At 42.8% G+C, this 22,180-nt stretch overlaps 1 protein-coding gene across 1 annotated transcript in view; it reads right to left on the reverse strand.

Moving 5' to 3' along the window:
* Nucleotides 1-22,180, reverse strand: part of TET3 (tet methylcytosine dioxygenase 3) — a 53,601-nt gene that overhangs the window by 21,300 nt on the left and 10,121 nt on the right. The window contains exons 2-3 of the mRNA XM_039240111.1: nt 10,587-10,677; nt 4,080-4,173 (exon numbers count right to left, since the gene is read on the reverse strand). Coding sequence (XP_039096042.1) covers nt 4,080-4,173; nt 10,587-10,677 — 185 coding nt within the window. The remainder of the gene's footprint in view (nt 1-4,079; nt 4,174-10,586; nt 10,678-22,180) is intronic.

Genomic DNA, 22,180 nt, shown 5'->3' on the forward strand with positions numbered 1-22,180 from the left:
AGATGTGAGCACCTAATTCAACATTTTAAAATCATGGTAAAACACATGTGACATAAAATTTACCACTGCAGCCATCATTAAGCACATGGCCCAGAGGCAGAAGTACATTCACCCTGCTCTGCAGCCATCACCGGAACTCTGTCCACCCCCACAGCATCCTATCTTCCCAAACAGAAACCCTGTACCCATTTACCTGCACTCTCCCTTCTCTCTGGCCCCTAGCCCATGGTAACAGCCATTCTACTTTCCGACTCTGAGTAGTTTGACTACTCACAATACTTCATATATGTGGAATCATAGTGTGTTTGTCCTTAGCATAACCGCCTCAAGATTCATCCATTTGTAGCAGATGTCAGAATTTCCTTCAAAATTTTAAGGGACACGTTAAACAAAACATATCCCTGGCCCATGAGTTCCTGCTCTGGGCCAACCCACAGAAGCACCGGTTACATCATTATTTTTTAAAAATGTTTTTTGGGATCAGTAACACATGAACATGTCATTAAGTCATGTGGTATCAGGGCTCCCTGTGTGACTGCCTGGCCTTCGCAGACAGAGCCGGGCGTATCGTGAACATCGACACACATCCTGGGTACTGATAAGACTGCAGTCTCTGTCACCAGGCTTTCTGAGGCTCTACTGGCAATCCCTGCTCGGTGCTCAGGGTAGGGCACTGGCTAATCACACTCATGTGCAACATGTGTTTAGAGCACACAGGGAAACACCTGACCTGTCAAAGCTGAGATTGAGGCCATGTCTTTTTGGTTTCCCAAGTGGCAAACACATAAACATGATAAGCACAAGCAGACAGCTCTCTGTGGCCACACCCTCAGAGGCCGATGGGTACACTCAAAAGAAGTGTAAGAAAACAATAAAGTGGCGCTCCCTACCCCTATTATGAAGGAAGCCGGCAGGACTGAATGCACGAAGTGCAAAAATCAAAAGGCCAGTGTAAGGCAGGAAGACACCAACACCTGAGCGCAGCCACACTGGTGGCTCATATACCGCCATGGATCACAGACAGAGCCCCCAGATTCTGGCCAGGAATCCTCTGCTCACTGCACAACAACAGCACAGCACCAAAGGAAGCCCACATCTGTTTTCCTACTCCTGGTACTTAGTTCCAATCCGTGGGGTTCCCCAGGAGTTCTGTTCCACCCCTGCCCTCAAGGGGCCTTCATATATCTGACTTCAGACCCCTGTTATCTTCACAGACTGGCCCTAACAGCATCTCCACGATTCTTCTATCCAAAGTGCATTTGTGCGGTCGGCAGTGTTTGTTTCTGGCATGTCTCCATTTATTCTGAACCCCTGGAATGCTACCTGGTCATTCCCTTACTCCCATACTTGCCGACTTCCATACTTAGTACAAGCCTCCTCCAAAGTGGAGAGTATCAGTGCACTCCCTGGGCTATCTCACTGCTTCCTTAGATCCTTCTCTCAACACACATTTGCTGGGGACCCAGGATGTACCTCAACTTTGTCCCCCAAGAGCCAGGCCGGGCAAGTCCAGAATTTGTCAGGCACATGCCTTTTAGACGAACCTACTGGTTGGGCTGTCCAGGCTGTAGACAAAGACATGAACCTGGCTGGAAATGGAAACCCAGGCTCTAGAGAGGAGACAAGAACAGGCGGTGGGTGGGAAGAGCCACAGGAAGTGTCCACCACAGGCAGCTGGATGCTGCCGCTTGCCCGTACCCATAGACTACTGCCTGGGCTCTTGATGCCACACTGACACTAAGAACAATCTGCTCTCCTTGGCACTTATGGGTCACTTCCCAGTGTGTGGGGGGGGGGGGGTAGAGGGAAGCAGGGAAGGGAACACCTGCCCTTTTCCAACTTCCAAGGAGGTAGAACTCTTTAGATGAGCTCTACCACCAAGGTAGATAGGGTATTTGGTGGCCGTGTAGGCAAAAAACAAGTCCACTGCACTAGGAGAGATAGCTAGAAAAGAAAAACACAACTCAGCACCACCATTTTCTTACCACTGTAATAGTCAATGGCCCACCTCCATTTGCTCTTCCCTATAAAACACAATCTCCCTCCTCTCTCCTTTTCTCTTCCCTCGTCAGATACAGGAATTTCCCCACTTCTGGGAACGTGGTCACTATGCATTCCCTTCTATCTGGGCTTTTCTTTCAAAGCTGGCATCACCTACCAGGGTTTGGTGATACCCATGAGCTATTTCAAACTTTGGACAAAACATCAGGTGCCTCGTGTGCTCTGCTCTGGGCATCTGCCCACAGGTCCTGGAGGACCAACGTGTGCAGACCAAGTTCCTCCCCCCCTATCATTCTGCTCCCCTCTCCCTGCCCCCAGGAACTGAGCTCACCACCTCACCTGGGCACCTCCGTCCTCAGCCCTAGCAGAGACGCACAGGTGCTGCTCCCCGGAGCTCAGGGGCTGGAAATGCACACTCTCTTCTTCTACATCACCTACACAGCCAGCTGTTTTCTGCCCTTGATCCAACTGTTTCTGAAGAGGGAAAAGTCCCTAGGTTCCACCTGTGTGAGGATCTTCAGTTTCCTATCCAAGACTTTGGAATTCTCCAACAACTACATGGATTAGCAGGAATAAGGGGCAGATATGTCACTGACGGGTTCTCTGAGGGATAACACTGCACCCTGATCAGCCACAGACAGGTACAGTCTACCTTCCACTGCAATACCTCTCTTTCAGGAGGGTGGGGACACTATATTTCTTCATACCTCTGAAGGCTCTCAGTAGCTCCCCATTATTTTATTATAGATAATTCTGCAATACTGACTGAAAACTTGCTAAAAAGATACGTGATAGTTCAGGTACAGACAGCTTTCATAGTCATTAAAACCAAAGGTGCAAAGGCATGGCGTATATGAGATAAAAACAGCCATGTGCACAGATGGACACAGGCTGACAAAGGTCATCTTCCCACCTTCCCTCACTCAGTGAGCTGTATATTCACACAGCCTGTTACCTTTGCTCACATGACTCTCTTTTCCAGAAATGCTTCTACTCTCCGGTCAGCCATTTATTAAAAAAAAATCTTTTTTTAATGTTTATTTATTTTTGAGGGGGTCACAGAGAGAGGGAGACACAGAATCTGAAGCAGGCTCCAGGCTCTGAGCTAGCTGTCAGCACAGAGCCCGATGCAGGGCTTAAACTCACGAACCATGAAATCATGACCTGAGCCGAAGTTGGAAGCTTAACTGACTGAGCCACCCAAGCACCCCTCGTCAGCCCATTTAATGTGGCTCTGTATTCATGGCCCCAGGTGCGTTACCCTCCTGACAAACCAAGCCTCGTGTTCTTCCCACCATTCATATCCCTTGACCCTGAACTCTATCGCACTGAGTCTGCCTCTCACAGGTGGACCTTGATCACTCAAGTCTGTGATTTTGTTTCATGTGTCTCTACGTCATGAGCAGACTGAGCACAGGGACAGAGCCTTTCATTTTTAAGGCAAATCCCCATACGGAGCACCCAGCACAGTGCTGAGCTCCCAACTACCTAATGACCCTGCTGCTGCTCTCAAGCTTCTGTAGTGATGCTAAATATCTCCTAGAGGACTGCAAGGGCAAGGTCAGAGAACTGGGTGGGGGTGAAACGAGGGTTCTGGTCAGTGATGTTCCCCCCCACTGGGATGCTCAGGTTGCCTTAGAGGGAACGGAGCCTCAGCAGTAAAGCAGATAAAAGATTGTCCCCAACCTGCCTGGAGGCCTAGTTCTTCTGGACTGGCGACAGGAACACCACCAGCACATGGAGGGGCAGAGGAGTCAAATGGTGCATAGTGGGGCCCAGCCTTGAGTAAGATGACATCTTTAAGCCTCCCCTCAACCACATTCCCAATCCACAGAGAGAGTATGAACCGAACATAATGACTAGAGCATTTCTGAGGCCAGCCCAGGGTACCAGGGGCTGGTGTTTAGATAAAATGAAGCTAGCTCAGGCTGGGGGAAAATGACCTTAACTGAGCGCAGACGCAAGCTCCCACGTTCCCCTGAACAGTAAGCATGTCTGTTTCCACATACACACACCTCTGGCCTGGACTGTGGTGAGGGAAGTGAGGCAGCAGCCCTGGCCGGAGGGCTGACACTCACCCACTTTGCGATGGGGCAGCCGCGCGAGCTCTTCCCCTCCTTCCCAGTGTAGATGACCTTCTCGATCCGGATGGCTTTCCCCTTCTCTCCATACCTGGTGAGGGAGACAGAAGCCACCATCAGCACCGTGAAGCCCCAGAGGACAGCAGCTTATGGTAAGAAGGTGAGCCTCAGCGTGGGTTTAGTTACTGGGGGGGTCAACAGAGAAGAAGGGTTTAAATGTGTATTCTGCGCTCAGAGCCATTGGAGACCCAGTGGCCACGTACAGGTCCCCGGGGCCTCTGGTCCATCTTGCCCTCCTCTGTCTCATGGTAGAGGCAGTCATCAAGCCCAGTGTCCCTGATTATTCTTTCTGAGCCTCTAGGGAGGGTACTCAAACCAAAGGCTAAACATGGGCATTTGTATCCAGCCTTGTTAGTGGAGTCACCCTGTTATTTACATGGTCAGTAAACAGAAAAAAATAAATGGGGGGAAATCTTGTTTTCTTTCAACAATCCCCAGCTGACACTTGAACACGATGAGGACAGAGAGCTGAGGCCTGGGGAAGTGACCCTACTAAGCACCAGCTGGCTCTGAGACTGCCGTGGCAGTAAACACACACTGCACACGCTCTCGCCCTGGCCCCCACACTCGGGGGTTCCGAGGCCGTCTAATTCAGAAGTGATCAAACTGTGGCCCCAGAGCTGAACTGACATGCCCGAGGCCACGTGACAACGGTGCCACAGGCAGCGGTGCTTGGGTGCCGGCCCAGCCACTTTCTGGCTACAGCACTGCAGTCAGATGACTGAAGATATTGAGGCCTAATATCGAGGCCTAATCGAGTTTCCTAATCTAACATGAAGATAAAAAGGGCCCATACTTCCCAGGCTTGGAAGGAGAACAAATGAGACAATCCATAGGGGAGCACTGTTTAAAGTGCTTTGAAGCTCCTGTGTGAGGGAAAAGCCAGCTAAATATTAATTCTTAACAACGTAAATAGTCATCTTACTGACCTGTCGTATTTTTAATAGCTTTTTAGCTTCAGGCACAAAATCATATCATCTGAAAACAGGGTCATTTGTCACCTCCTCCTGTCCACTTTTCATGCCCCTATTTCAGTCTCTGGCCTCCCTGTACCAGCCAAGGCTTCCGAAGTCCTAGTGGGCATCTTTGCGTATTTCCTGACTCGACTGTACAATGTTGCCAACTATCCATCACTGAGAAGGAAGCTAGCTGACTTTGGGAAAGAGACAGAGACTGACTTAGTTTGAAGGCTAACAGTCTACTGTTCTAAGGATTTTTAATCAAGAGTTGATTCTTTTTATCAAAAGCACTTTGAGGGGCGCCTGGGTGGCTTAGTCGGTTAAGCGTCCGACTTTCGCTTGGGTCATGATCTCGCGGTTCGTGGGTTCGAGCCCCGCGTCGGGCTCTGTGCTGACTGCCAGCTCAGAGCCTGGAGCCTGTTTCAGAGTCTGTGACTCCCTCTCTCTCTGACCCTCCCCTGCTCACGCTGTCTCTCTCTCTCTCCTAGAAATAAATAAAAAAAAAAAAAAAAAAAAAAAGCACTTTGAGCAACAAAGGACACAGATGATTGAATGTTTCTTCCCCCTCTGATCAATTAATATGAATGTGCTATTTATCAGAGTATCTAAATCAAACTATCATTATTTCTGTAATGAATCCAATCTGGTCATGGCCTACTATTTTTAAAGGCCTCTACTTTAATAGAGAGGTATCTTATCATACATACTACAGTTAACATTCTCTACACACACACATACTAACACATACAGGTATCCCTCACTTTTCAGAAGCTCATGTTACGCCTTTGCTTTTATGAAAGATCTACATCAGTACCTGGTTTTTTGGTAACTGAAAGAAATCCAAAGAGAATTTTTGCTTTTACAAAAAAAGGCAAAGAGCGAAAATAGCGTTCAGTGTTCTTTTGGCAATGAGCCATTACAGAGGCAGTGCACACCACAGGCAGTGCAGCGAGAATGGCACCACCAAGCTCCTGGCCCAGGAACTGCACTTGGCATCTCAGCATCCAGTCGCCAGAGATCTGAACTGTGTCCGTGAGCATGTGTGCTTTGTTATTTTGTGCATCTGTTAGCAAGATGAATCTTAAGGTATCAGAAAAGCCTAAAGAGATTATTTTGGGGGGTCCAGGAACACTCAAACATTTTTCCATATAAATTAATGGTAACCGCTTCTTCTCTTTATTGCCATTTTCAGTTCAGGAAAGTTTTCACAGGGATGTTCTACTTTTGGGTAGCGAGGGAGACCTGGTATTCTTTCTCTCATTCACTCCACTTCCAGGAATCTCCATACCTCTGAAATAACTGTACAAATACACCGAGACTTAGGCACAAGGTGTTCATTGTTGCACAAACAACAGAAATATCTAGTACAGAATTGGCTAAATAAACTATAATAAATATGCTAAATTTCCATATGCTGGAAAGCCATGTAGCCATCAAAAAGGATTTGACAGGATTCTATGTACTAACATGGAAGAAATTAAGCGGGGAGGAAGCAGCAGCTGCAAATAGTGGGTACATTATAATTGATCCCACTTAGTTTAAAATTTTTCTATATACATATGTGCATCTATAAATGCTTAGAGAAAACTGAAGGGTAAACATCAAACTTTTTAAAAAGGTTTCTTCTGGATAACTGCTGGAGAGCTTTATTCTAAACTCTTTTTAAAAAAGACTTTTATACACAGGTTTTATTTTGGTAATGGGGAAAGAAAACATTTTTTGAAATATTGATATACAGTTTCTTTGGGTTCACTGAGCTCTTAAGTGAAATGGAGCACACTGAAGAGGCAAACAGTGTTTCTGATAATTAGCACATTAAAATTCTAAGGCTGCGTTAGTCCCTTATAGAATGTGTTCAGAGGCAGGACTCCGGGGAGTTTATATAGTGTGGCCTGGCTCAAGAGGAAAAGACCAGATAGTGCTGCTTTTGTTTGGTTACTGGAAAAGTTTCAATTTCACAAACATTTATCAGGAAGTGGCCCCCAAGTGCAAAGCCTGGGTACTTGGTGTGTCCTGGGGTCGCTGTGGGAAGAACAGCCTGAGGTGTCCACACTGCTCTCACCAAAACAGACAGGATATCGTGTTCCCCTCAGGAGGGTGAGCTGAGGACACTGACGCGAGCTTTCTGACCAGTATCTTCCCCACCATCCCACCCATCAGAGAAACACTTCCTGCACTGGACTTCATATTCAAGAGCAAATAACAGGGCCAAGCACTGTCTGATCAACTAGATCTTTTTTTTTTTTTTTTTTTTTTTTTAAATCAGAACTTTCTTTGTGCTTTAAGACAACCGATCAGACTCCGGGTTTAGCTCTTTTTTCTTAAATGTCTTACTTTTTGGCCTAGCATTAAGATGATATTCTACAACATCTAGATAATATTCATTCCTGTATACATATGAACTCCTAGACCCTAAGCTAAGTCTAAAAGAACAGGCTGAAACCTTATCTTGAAGGATAACCTGATCATCCTAGCAAGTGGTTCTCAAAGGCTGGTGCTGAGACCAGCATCACTTGGGAATTTGGGAGGAATACAGACTCTCAGGTCTCATCCCAGCCCTGCTGGGCCAGGGACTGTACTTTCACGAGCCCTCCAGAAGACCCTAAAGCATGCTCAAGTTTGAGAACCATTGCGCTAAAGTTGTACTTCTTTGGGGTGTTACCTTTATCACACAGTAAAGAAAGGAGTTCCCCTAAGCTCAGAGGATTTGCCAGTAGTGTAGATTGTCTGTTTTAGAATAAACATTTAATGAACTTCTAGGCGGCGGAGAATCCCCTTCCCAGTTAGAGGACACGGGGCTCTGTGCAGCACACCATTCTTAGACATGGGTTTGAAAAAGTGACCACAAGTACGTACATCAATGGGGACCTGGATTCCCACATGTGGAATCCATAAATAAACTGGGATAATATTTTAGAATTTGCATTTGACCGCCCCTCCTTCTTCCAAATCTTTACCAGAGAAGCTAAAAGCACCAACGTCTCCTTGATTTCAGCTCGTTTCCCCTTCCTGCCTGTGCCCCACTTCTGGAGGTAGAGAAGTCCTGCAGAGAGAGGGTGGGGGAGGCAGCCTGGACCATTCACAAACTAGACCCCCAGCCTGGTGATGTTCACTGATCATTCATTCCTCTCTTCATTCCACAAGAAAACAAACAAAAAGATGTCTATGAAGATAAAAACAGGTGATGAAATCAGAGTAAGGGAGGGTTAAGATGGATATGATGTTGGTACGAAGAATGCAAGCAGTTGGGTCTTCCTTGTGTGTCTTTTTGAGAGATGAGCCTAGAAAACGTCATCATATGAAAAATCAGGAAGCTAATGAAGACTCTTAGGGTTTTGTCAAAAGGACTCAGGAGTGAACTTGAATAGGTTCCCATGGGCCAAAGATGAGGAATTAACATTCCTCCCAATAAGGGTACACAAATCTGGCTCTAAGCTTACCAGCAGCTAACAAAGATGGAAATGCAATCTGTTACATAATTTACAAGGTCCTTAAGATAAAAATAAACCAGCTGCTGAGGAAAAACACAAGTATTCCTGGTCTTGACAGAATTCCTCCTTTGGATCAGTTTCTGAAGATTCTACGGTTGGCTGTTATTTTTAAAGCAATGGTGGGGGGGGGAGAGAACAAATCTCAACTTTATGACTATCTCTTAATCCTTGTTTCAAAACCTACTCTTCTAGAACTAAAGGTTATTTATAGAGCTGTCTAGAAATTTTGTAAAATTGTTTCTAAGAAACAAACACAAAAACTGCTCCAGGTCAACTTGGATGGGTGATTCCCCTGCAGCCCTCAACCTGCAAATGAGAGCATCAAGATTTCTTACCAGAAAGTCACTGGCCAAAATGCTGGCTGCCCCGACCTTGGCACCGCGATGCACAGGCATGTTGGCACATGAAAAGCACGCCCGTGCAACACACAAAGTGTTTCGTTCTCATGGCCTCAGAGGTCCACTTTCAAGCAGGCTTGAATTTACAGATTGAGTCTTTGATCAAATGCTTTTCTGATGGGCTACTTTGAATATAAGTGTTGCCAGATGGTACTGGACAATTAAGAGTCCTTACAGGAGATCACAGTCCTCCATCCATCTTACCATTTATTGACTCAGGGAGGCCAATACAATTTTTTAGTTCAAATTCATGTTCCCTGATAGACTGATGACAGGATTCATTTGGCTCCCCTGCTCAGACAAAATATGGTTCCCAGATCTGAGGAAACTCTAAGCCACTCTGCCTTCCAAACATCTGTATGTATATGATGTATATGTATGAGTATAAACATGTTTATGTCTGCACAGTCTTTGGCTTTGCTATACTAATGCTTGCTGTAAGATTTCAATAGTACGTACTATAGGAGATAAGACACCCTCTCTGCGGTACTTCCCTATAAGCACTAAGTGCTTTCCAGACATCAATTCAGTTATCTTCCTACCTCTCCTACAACGTACATGTACTTTTACCATTATCTCCATTTTGCAGGTAAGAAAACCGGGTCACAGGGCAGGAGAGCAACTTACCCAAGGGTTCAGCAGGAAGTGGCAGGGCCAGGATCAGACCTTAAGTCTAACTTCTGTGTCCACATGCTCTCAATCAACAAGCTATTTTACCTTTCTGTACACCAGGACTCCTATCTAGCTATACAAACTGCTTAGAAAAACAAAACTGGGCTGTTAAATAAAACCCCTGTAGTCTTGAGTTTGAATTCTAAGTGTCAACGTGAACTTGCGATGTATTTAACCACTAATCAAGAACAAAAATAAAAAACTTACACATACATCTTAGCTTTTTCTACTGAAACGGCCTAGAAATGATGAGCACACCTCATACCAGAGTTTGTTTTCTGAATACTTCTTCCCTCAGTACAAAGGACCAGGACTTTGTGGAAAAATGCAGAATATGAATGAGCCCAGATTGTATGGTCATATGAGGAATCGACAAAGCTATGACAGACTCCTGGGATGGCACCAGAATGACTCAGGAAACACTGAATAGGCACCTACTGGCCAAAGATGAGACAGTATATTCCTCTTAGTGGAGGTACAAAATATTACCTATAAGGCAGTTTTGGAAAAAAAGAACGAAGAAATGGTGTGACTTTCATGAAGTCTTTAGCGCTGACTGAATTTATAGGCCACAGATAGGACAGAAGAACATGATAAACAACAGCACAGAGAAGCCAGCAGCAAAATTCAGACCTCAGGAATCACCATGGGACACAGAGTTATTTAACCACACTTCATCAGTAAAAAAAAAATATTTCAAGAGAGAGAGAAAAGCAGGAGGAGGGAAGATCTAGAGAGCAGACAGAGAGAGAAACCCGGAAGCACTGTGGGTGAGAATCCTATATGCAGCCCTCCACAGTCTCGATATCCTGGCTTCCTTTCTGTATGTGGTCTGGTACAAGGCAATGAAAATGAGAGGTGCTTCAATTCCATGCTCTACTAACAACCTGCCCAACTCTCCTTGGACATTCGTGCGTCACTCACCGCTCCTCCATGAGTTCCCGGATAGAGGCTACCGTGGGGCCAGATCCCAGGTGAGTATAATATGGACCTTCATCTTTCTCCACTATTTGTTCTGCAGAAACACAGAGGAAACGTTACTTGGAGGCATCAGGTCATCAACATTAATTTAGCAAGTCAAACCACCAATAGGAAAATTAATGGGCACATTACAAAGCAGGAAATGTGAGTGGCTTATAAACATGTGAAAATGTTCAACTCCATTAGGAATCATTAATACCAATTAAAATCACAGTGAAACACCATAACACACAGGGCATATTGGCAAAAATGGAAGAATCTGGTAAAATCAAGTGTTGTTGAGACTGTGGTGTAACCGCTCTGCAATTCAGTTTACCACTCTGTGTGTTCTAGACCAGGGCAGGCAAGCCACTCTACTATAAGGGATAGACACAAAAGAATAAAAAATAATGAATCAAGCATATTCTTGGATGCCAATTTCACAGCAGCATTATTCACAAGAGTCAGAAAGTGAAAACAACACCAATGTCCATCAATAGACAGACAAAATGTGGAGTATCTACATGATGGAATATTACCCACCCACAAAAAGGAACGAGGTTCTGATACACGCTATACCATGGATGAACCTGGAAAACACTGTGGTGGGTGAAGTAAGCCAGACGCAAAACGACAACTCTTGCATAATTCCACTTATATTAGATAGCTAGAATGGGCAAATTCATAGAGATAAAAATTAGATTAGAGGTACCCAGGGGCTGGGAGGGATGAGAAGGAGGACTTAATTGCCTACTGGGTACCGAGTCTCTGTTTAGGGGAATGAGACAGTTTCGGAAATGGGTAGCAGTGATGGCTGTACAATATTGTGAGTGTAGTTAATGCCACTAAACTGTATGCTCAAAAACTGTGTACAAAAATGGCAAATTTTATGTTGCATATATTTCACCACAATTTAAAAAAAGAAAGGAATGAAGGACTGACACATGCTACAATGTGGATGAAACTCAAAAACATTATGCTCAGTGAAAGAAGCGCCACATACTGTATGAGCCTATGCATATGAACTATCCAGGGTGGGTAAAGCCACAGAAATAGAAAGCAGACTGACAGCTGCCGCAGGCTGGGAGGAGGGAAGGATGTGTGGGTAACTGCTGAGTGAGTGCGGGGCTTGGTTTTGGGGCGATGAATGTGTTTGGGGACTGGACAGAGGCAGTGGCTGCACACTGTAACTATACTAAGTGCCACAGAACTGCTTACTTTAAAATGGTTAGTTTTAGGTTATGTGAAGCTCACTACAAGTATTTTTAAAAAGAACAAATTATTGCTGCACACAACACGGATGAATTTTAAATGAATTTTTCTCAGTGAAAGAAATGAGACCCAAACGACTATGTAATAGCAGCTTTAGAAAGCAGTTATGACTGGCTACTACAAGGCTAAAAACAAAAAGAACTTTCCACAAATACTACACTGTAGTTGACAAGTTTATGTCTAAAGAAAATAGGACAACTAAATGCAGCATGGTGCCCTGCATTGGTCCTAGAACAGAAAAAGGACATTAGTGGAAACACTGATGAAATCCAAAGTCTGCAGTTAATAGTACTGTATCAACATTAATGTCATGTTTAAATGTATCATAACTATGTAAGATGTTTACATTAGGGGCAGCTAGATAAAGGGTATACAGGAACTCTCTGTACCAATTCTGCAACTCTTCTTTGAAGGTAAAACTATCTCAAAAGCTTTTAAAAAAATTAAAAAACTAGGCATTGGGCCCCACTTTACTGATTCGTCCTAGAAGAAATCTTAGTTATACGCATCAAATCACAGGTACAAGGATTTTCAGAGCAACACTGTTTCCAAGAGTCAAAACTGGAAAACTAGAATCCAGCAACAATAGATAACTAAAATGTGCAAGGGGTCCTATCTAGCACTGAGAATCCACAACCCTCCACAACATGGTTGGATACCGCAACATCACAGTAAGTGAAAGACGCATAGCAAAGAACAAAAGCAGTAAGATTACATTTAAATCATATCCAAAACCAGCCTCAACTAAACTAAAGACCCACACAAAGGTGGTAAAACTACTAGGTTGAAATATGAAATTGCAGACATCCAACAGCTCTTTATCTACAAACAATGGTGATTTTATATGGTTCAATCTTATAAAGAAACACAAGAAAATAATTGTCACAAGTCAAGAGAGTTGTTGCCTCTGGAAGATGGAAGAGGAATGTGAATGGGGCAGGTGTACAGGGATTGAGGTTGCGGTTACAGTGGTATTCACTATACATTGTCATTGAGTTGTATATGAATGTTTTGCATACTTTCCACTATCTATAACTCAGGATCTTTTTAGTGCAAAAAAAACCTGTCACACCTATTTTATGCAGAACATTATGTTCAGCTTTATGGGGGATACAAGATAGGATAATATGTGATTGCTGCTTTTTAAGAGTTTATGATCTACCTGAATAGATCAGATCCACACAGAAGAACTTACCTAATGGCATTTTAAATCAATGAGGAAAGATGAATTTTTTTAGTGCGTGATACTGAGACAACTGGGAAAAAAGTCTGACCCATACTTAATGCCTTACCCCAAAATATATTCCAAACAGTTGGAGGATTTAAATACAAAAAAATTCAGACGATTCAAGTTCTGAAAGGAAAACAATGGGAGAGTTTTTAATTTTTTAATATTTTTGAAAAGTTTTTATTTTGAGAGAGAGAGAGAGAGAGAGCGCGAGAGCACACAAGTCTGGGGAGGGGCAGAGAGGAGAGACAGAATCCCAAGCAGGCTCTGCACCCTTAGGGTAGAGTCTGATGTGGGGGCTCAAACTCACAAACCCATGAGATCATGACCTGAGCCAAGATCAAAAGTCGGATGCCCAAATGCCTGTGCCACCCAGGCACCCCAATAGGAGAGTTTTTTAAAAATAATCGTGGAAAAGGGAAGTCTTATCCAAGAATAACATGAAATTCTGAAGTTCCCTGCCCAAACCCTGAAAAATTTAACAACAAAAAAAAAAATGTATAGTAATAATCAACAAAAGTCATGCTGAAAGACAAACATGCTGAAAGACAAACACTGGGGAGAAATATCTGGAATTCATACTGGACAAAAGGCTAATTTCCTTAATATATCAAGAGCTCTTGCAGCTAACTAAGGTCAGTAATTCAAGAGAAAAATTTAAAAAGGATAACAAGGGAAATTCAAATGGCTCAAACATATACCAGTTTTACCTTTCAGATGAGTTATCATCAACGTCCTGTGTTGATGAGGGTATAGGAAAGCAGGCAGTTATGGGGAGTAATTTAGCAAAATATTAAAATAACAACTGCATATGAATCCATTTGACTCAGCAATTTCAAAGAATTTCAAATCTTCTAAGAATTTATTTCTGGAAATTTGGCTATGTACAAAAATTTATATATGTATATGAATATATACATATGAATGCTCACTGCATCTTTTGTAATGGCAAAATATGTGTAATGACAATATATCCATCATGATACATTATGTATTCTAAATACATTTTGGCACATCCATATAGTGAACTACTGAGTAGTATCAAAAGGAATCAGGCAGCTCCAGGTTTACTGACAAAAAATGACCTCCAAGATATTTTAGGTGAGAAAAAAGAAAGCACATTTCAATACTGCATGAATAACATACCATAGTATACACAGACAATTACACATACATTAGTATATACACACTACACGCAAGTAAAAACAGTGTTTGGGTTACTACTCACACTAAGTGTAAGATCAAGTTTGTGAAAATGAGTTCAGGTGTGTTCTTGTCTTTAAAAACAAACAAAAAGGGTTTGGAATGTTTTCAGCGACTATGAAGCTGAGGAAATCCTGGCCAGGCTGAGGATGTCAGATCTCACTGAACTCCTAGCCCTTTGACCTCTCCCTGAAGCCCCTCAATAAAATGGTTTGATTCCCACTCCACCCTTGCCACCACAAAAAAGGTTTGCAGTGGTATGTGCAGTCCCTGCAGATGAATTGATGAGACATGCCCACCTCTTAAGGCTTCTACTCGTGGACCCTCTTATTCCCCTTCGTGTCCTGGGTCAGGTTCTTGCCTCAATTATCCCACCCAATTCCAAGTTTATACACCCAAAACAAAAATCTGATCACACCACTTCCCACTGACGACTTGGCGTTAGACAAAAGAATGAACTCAAATTCCAGAGCACGATCCACAAGGCCCCTCTGGAGCCACCTGTGCACACCTGCCAGCCCTGGATGCTACAACAGCCCACAGTGTTCCTGCCACACAACTGTACCATTCCTCCATGCCTTTGATGTGCTTTCTCACTGACAACAGTGCCTTCCTTTATTTCTCTCTTCAGAAGAACTCTCCTCTTAAGGTCTAGTTTAAATGCCACCTCTTCTGCGAAGCCCCAGTGCACTTCTCAGGTCTGCTTTGCTTCTGGATTCCCAGAGCACCTTGCGTACACCGGAAATATCAAGGCATGTATCATGGCACATTTTTACGGTTAGCATGGCACAGCAGAACGACCATGGACTTTGCAGAGAGGCCTGGGCAAATGTGATGAGTTACCTTCCAGGCCTCTAATATTCATGCCTTCAACTACTCGGAGGGCTCTATACAGTATTTGGCACATAATATGAACTCAACAGGCAGCTGTTGTCCAGGCTCTGCCAAACAAACTGTGTGACTGTGGTCAAGTTACACAACCCTTATGAGCCTTAAAAGCAGTTAAAATAATGTTCCTACATTATAGAGTTGTTAAGGATTAGATGAGATGTAGTCACCTAGAACTGTTCTCAACCTATCAATGCTTTAAATGTTTCATGAATGAATGAATATTTTCAAGTAAAGGATTAAAAATGACTTGCTCCGAATATACACTATTTTGAACCATAAAACAGAGAAGATTACAGAAAGGAACATATGGAGCGTGGGGGTGTGGGGGATGCCAGAGAAGGGGAGGGAAAGAAAATGTAAGAATGTGGGTGTTGGAGGTAGTGGTCTGAAAACTCTTTATAGGCGCTAGGAGACTACATGGTATATAAAAAGTAGAACATAAGAATATGCCAGAACTTCTGGGCTCTAGTCCAGTTTCTATTGTCTGGAAAAAAATCAAAGTAATGGACTGACTGCAGGATCTTCCACTGGAACTAGAACATGATGTATATTTTAGTGACTACCTTCTGCCCCAAATCAGAAAAGCTCAAAACTTATACAGCTAAAGGCAGAGAGAGGAGATTTTCAAGGAGAAGATACAAACTAAATCTTGGCAACTCCACCCAGCAGCTAGAAAAAAGATAAAGATCCCAAACCAAGCCAACCTGGAGACTGGATGGTCAGGTTTCTCTGGGAAGGCCACTAGAACACAAAAGGCAGACATTGCTCCAAGTACCAAACAAAAGCAAAATCACCTTTCCCTTTTAGGGTTCATAAGGCAGCCCAAGGAGTCCTTCTGAAGCATTTTCTTTAAGTTATATCCCTTTTCCTGATTTTACATATGTAAAAAACATGTAAGATATATGTACGGATAGACTTAAATATAGAGATAAACAGATCCCTTTCCTTGATTATATGTCTGTATCAGAGAGAAGATATTCTATGGAAACAAACTAAATTTTTTGAATTTATTTTTTAATTTTTTAAATTAATTAATTTTTTTTACAAATAGTTTATTATCAAATTAGTTTCCACATAACACCAGTGCTCATCCCCACAAGTGCCCTCCTCCATGCCCATCCCCCCCTCCCCCCCACATCCATCAGTCCTCAGTTTTTGTCAGCATTCAAGAGTCTCTCATGGTTTGCCTCTCTCCCTTTCCCCCACCATTTCCGCCCTTCTTCTCCCCCTTGTTCCTCCGTCAAGGTCCTCCTAAGCCTCCTATACGTGCAAACATATGATATTTGTCCTTCTCTGCCTGACTTATTTCGCTCAGCATAACACCCTCAAGGTCTATCCATGTTGCTACACATGGCCAGATTTCATTGTTTCTCACTGCCATGTAGTATTCCATGGTATAGATAAACCACATCTTCTTGATCCATTCATCTGTTGATGGACACTTAGGCTCTTTCCATGTTTTAGCTATTGTGGAGAGTGCTGCTATGAACATTGGGGTACATGTGCTCCTATGCATCAGCATTTCTGTATCCCTTGGGTAAATTCCTAGCAACAAACTAAATTTTTAAAAACAAGTATGCTTAGCTATAAAACTAGTATACGTTTACAAACATAATTATCCTAACATATATGTTTATATATCCATAAGGCTATATGTTTCATTACATACATTTATATAAATGAGAAAATACATCTCATTATATACATACGTAGATAAATAGATCCATCTCTACATATCTTCTGTGTAGCAATGGGCTTATCCTCAGTTATGGTGCTGGACAGGTGACAATACTTTGCCAGGTTGGTGTAATGTTCTACGGATTTCAGTATATACTCTGAATCAGTGACCAATACATGCTTCTGGGTTTTTTTTTTTTTTTTTTTTTTGGTAGCAAAATAAGATTATCCTTTTTGTTGTGTTTAATGCTCTAATCTTGTTTTTAAAAAATATTCATTTATTTTTGAGGGAGAGAGAGACAGAGAATAAGCAGGGGAGAGATAGAGAGAGGGAGACACAGAACCTGAAGGAGGCTCCAGGCTCTGTGCTGTCTGCACAGAGCCCAATGTGGGGCTTGAACTCACCAACCATGAGATTATGACCTGAGCTGAGGTCAGTCGCTTAACCGACTAAGCCACCCAGGTGCCGCTTTAATCCTCTAATCTTAAATTCAATATGTGAGTTTACCCTATTTACATTTAGTGTTGTAACCTATGTATGGTCTTCTGTCATTTTATGTTTTCCATGCTTGTGTCCTTGGTTTTCTTTCTTTCCTATCTTTTGTTTTATATTTTTCTTTTACAACCCACCCCATACCCCTGGTAATTTAGGAAACTCTACAGTATGTCTTTAGTGACGCTAAATGTACTTTTGCAGAGAAAGAAGTTAGCACCCTTACAATTTCTCCCATCTCCTCCTACATTTTGTCTCCTCCTTTTTGTTGGTATCCTTGTGAACATATTTCTTCCTCTTGGTTATAAAATAGATACTTAATATAAAATAATTTTAAGTAAAAGTAAATATATCACCTTTGTTTTAGTGAAAAATTATCACACTTCTTTAAATTTAGATGTCACATTTGAATACATTTAGTGTTCACTACCCACCCCTTCGTAACACAGAACTTTCCCAATCTGTTACTCATCAGACTCATCTCTAAAAAATGTGAGTTCTTGCATATTTGGAAATGTTTCAGTGAAGCTTTACCTGTGAAGGGCAACTTAACTGGGTATAGAATTCCTGGGTCAAACGTTTATCTTAATATTCCGAGAACTGCAATGCACATATACAACAAAAAATGATATCCAGCATAAAGAACCCCCACCAATCAGTAAGAAAAAGAGAAACACAACAGAGAAACAGGCAAATGGCTTGAACAGGTATGAACAGGTGCTTAAACTCATTAGTCATCAGGGAAATGCACATTAAAGCCACAATGAGGTACGCCTGCCACACCTACCATAGTGGCAGGAAGACTTAATACTGTTTGCTGGTGAGGATGTGGAGCACCAGTGGTAGGAGTTTAAACTGTCACAACCACTTTGGAAAACAAATAGTACCAACTAGAGCTGAACATACACAATTTCAGTGTCATTAGGTATACAGCCAACAGAAATACATAAATGTATATGCATACGTTCCGGGAGACCTACAGAAGAATATCTTGTATCAGCATGATTCACAATCACAGCCAAATTGGAAACAATCCAAACCGTCCTCAGTGGTCAGATAGATAAACTGTAGCCTATTTATAAAACTGAGTAGTATGCAGCAGTGAGAATAAGCAGACTATAGGTACCTCTACGCACACACAGATGAACCTCACAAGCACAATAATGAACAAAAAAGTCAGAATATAAAGCAATCCATGCACATGTGTTTATGGTAGATACATAGGAACTTCAAGAACAGACAAACAGCAATGTGGTTTTAGAAGTTAGAAGAGCAGTTACCACCTTAGGAGAGGGGTTGTCAGACTTTTTATGTTAAGGGACAGATGGCAAACATTTAAGGCTTTGCCATGTAGTCACTGTGGCGCACGTAGTCCCTGTGGCGCACGTAGTCCCTGTGGCCAGTGCTCATCTTTGCTGATGGAGTGAAAAAGCAGCCGTAGATAATACATAAACAAATGAGCATGGCTATGTGCCATCAAAGCTTATGGACACTGAAATTCAGACTTCCTATAATTTCTGTGAGTCAGAAATATTCTTCTTCTTTTGATACTCTTTGGACCATTTAAAAACATAAAAGCCATTTTTAGCTCACAGATAAGAGCCAGATTTGGTCTGCAAGCCACAGTGTGCTTTCGAGAGTCAGGTGCAGGTGACTGGGGGTGGGGCTGCTGAGGGGCTGGAAAACCTGTTTCTTGACCTAGATGTGGTTACACAAGTATGTGCCTTTTGTAACACTTACTGAGTTGTGCACTTAAGGTTTATACGTGTTTCAATTAAAAGAATGTTTTTAAACGTATGTTTTTAAGTTTAAGAAAACAGTATGTGTGACTAACTTAATTTTTCGGTTAATTTCTTTGTAGGCAATTTTTCATTCTTAAAATTCAGAAGTTCCTCAGGATCGTTATTTATTTTTAGTCTTTCTTTCATTTCAGAAAAGTTTTCTATTCTTTGACTCTTGCCTTTGTTCAGTTTGTTCTAGGCTCTTCACCAGTGACTGTTTGCCAGCATTCCTGACAGAGTGAATCTGTGTATAGGATCCCTCCCCTTGTCGCTCTCCCATACCCCTGACCTCCCCACTCTACGATCAGTCCTGTTTTCTTTTCCTGTTTTGGAGTGACCTCCACGTCTCTCTTCCTCACTGATTTGCTTTTCCTGTAACTCTGATTCCGTTTTTTTCCAGCTTCTAGTGCAGCTGTGCGGCTTTGTGCAAAGGCATGCTTCTGGAATTTGATCCATACCTCTTGTGGCTTCTTTGTAACTCTATTCTAGCACCTCACCTTTCACCTCCTGTTTCAGTGGGAACATTTTTTTCAACTTCCTTGACAGTATATGTCAGTTCTTCAAATTTTTGTTTTTTCTAATATAAGTTTTCCTTCTAAATGTTATAGTAATCCCTCTCCTTTTCCCATAGAATCTGAATGGGTTTGCACGTTGGTTCCTTATTAATTCATCTTTCCATGGAAAAGTTCACCTCCAGGGTTTCTCCCCTTTGGCACTACAGTTTGGACTAGATAAGCCCGTGCTGTGATGTCCTGCATATCAATGTAGAATATTCAGCAGCATCCCTGGCCTCTACCCACTAGATGCCAGTAGTACCATACCTACTGCGACAACCGAACCTGTCTTTGTGCGTTGCCAAATGTCCCCTGGGGAGAAGAGCGGCAAAAACACCCCCTAGTTGAAATTCACTGGTCTACTCATTTGCCCCAAAATAGAATGGGTAGAATCTCCTTATTGGACACTGTTCAAATTCTTCCCTTAGACTTTAAGCCAGAGAACTGGATGGTGTAAGAGGTTTCAATTATTAGTTCAAAAGTTCAACAGCCTGAAGGAGGAAGGGAAGAATTAGGGCTGGCTGTGGACTGTTGCAACTAGGAAAATTCATCTCTAGGCACTCTCTCGTTGGGACCAACACCTCTAAAAATGCACGTGTGTGTGTGTGTGTTAAGGGCTGGGTTATGCTCTGTCCTGATGCTAGGATTTTGGTTCATTTCCTCATATGGGAGTGAGCTGGTCACTCAGATAAGACATCAAGTTAAAATAAAGCCCCACAGACTGCAGGATTTTTGTTTGGTGGTTCAGCAAATAGTTCTCTGTGCACAATGGCCTTTGTTTGGTGCTGCTGGCCCTCGGCTACAAAGCTGGCTCCTAGGATATGGTTCCCAGTCTCTCTGGCCAACTGTCCTCACCCCATACCTCATCCCCATCAGAAGCTGGGATAGGAAGGGAAAAGGGGCCTGTTTGCATCCCCCACTTTCCAGAGAGAATGCCTTCTAGACGGGTGGTCTCCAGCCCATCTCTCCAAGCTTCAGGGTCCCTCTGAGACTCCACTTTTTTTTTTTTTTTTTTACAAATAGTTTATTGTCAAATTAGTTTCCACATAACACTCAGTGCTCATCCCCACAAGTGTCCTCCTCCATGCCCGTCCCCCCCTCCCCCCCACATCCATCAGTCCTCAGTTTTTGTCAGCATTCAAGAGTCTCTCATGGTTTGCCTCTCTCCCTTTCCCCCACCATTTCCGCCCTTCTTCTCCCCCTTGTTCCTCCGTCAAGTTCCTCCTAATCCTCCTATATGTGCAAACATATGATATTTGTCCTTCTCTGCCTGACTTATTTCGCTCAGCATAATACCCTCAAGGTCCATCCATGTTGCTACACATGGCCAGATTTCATTGTTTCTCATTGCCACGTAGTATTCCATGGTATAGATAAACCACATCTTCTTGATCCATTCATCTGTTGATGGACACTTAGGCTCTTTCCAGGTTTTAGCTATTGTGGAGAGTGCTGCTATGAACATTGGGGTCCATGTGCCCCTATGCCTCTGAGACTCCACTTTTGTTTCTCCCAACACTGGGGGTTGTATACACCATAGCATCTTTTATTTTAATTCAAAGGATCTTAAACTAGCAGACAGCTCCTGGAATTCATGGTTTAAGATTGGGGCTATTTCCAAACTTCAGTTGGTGAATTTCCTCTTTTGTTTTTGTTGTTGTTCCTTTCACCAGGTTTCAGGAAAGGGTTATTTTGCTACCTTGCTGTTAAGTCACAGATTCTCCTTTTAGTCCCCAGTGTAGTAGGGTCGTCTTCCTCCTCTACAGAGGTAGAGCAGGGAAAAGGCTCAACTCTCCTTAAAGAGAAATCTGTTTTATGTTTCGTTTTGAGCAGCTGGAGCAGAAAGAAGTGAAAAATTTCCCTAAAATACATGGTAGGAAGCTCCAGGGCAGAGCTCAAGAGAAGAAAATCCAATTTTTGAGCAAATGCTGGTTATGTGGCTCTAGGTGCTCTTCTTCGCCCTATGCACTTAATTTTATGCTCATTAAGATAGAAAAACATCCTCTGTTCTACTTCTGCACTAGGCTAGGGAGAGAATGAAATGTATCCTTTCTGCTATCCACAAGAGATACTAAACACAAGAAATTACTCATGACTGCCTAACAGAAAGAAGGATGCTTAATTTCTAAATGAACCTCTCCCATCTTCCCCCACCCCTCTCTATACAGAGACTAAGGCACTCACACTTTCCCAGGAGATGTGATGGCTAGGGATAGACATGAAGCACAGGCCCAGGCATTTCTTCCCTTTATGACATTGAGAGAGACGACTGATAACTGGTATAATTAGTGCACAGGTGTCAAGATCACACAAAGATTTCATGTACTGGTCTTCTTTTTCCAAACAATCCTATACAAATGCCTCAGTTTCCTATATCAATTTCAGTGTACTTCAAGCTGAACAGCTTAAGCTTATATAACTAATTAGATTTTATTTCCATGACAGTCAATAGCCAACTA

This window comes from Hyaena hyaena, unplaced genomic scaffold, assembly GCF_003009895.1.
Source record: "Hyaena hyaena isolate Hyena2069 unplaced genomic scaffold, ASM300989v1 scaffold_168, whole genome shotgun sequence".
Taxonomy (NCBI): Eukaryota; Metazoa; Chordata; class Mammalia; order Carnivora; family Hyaenidae; genus Hyaena; species Hyaena hyaena.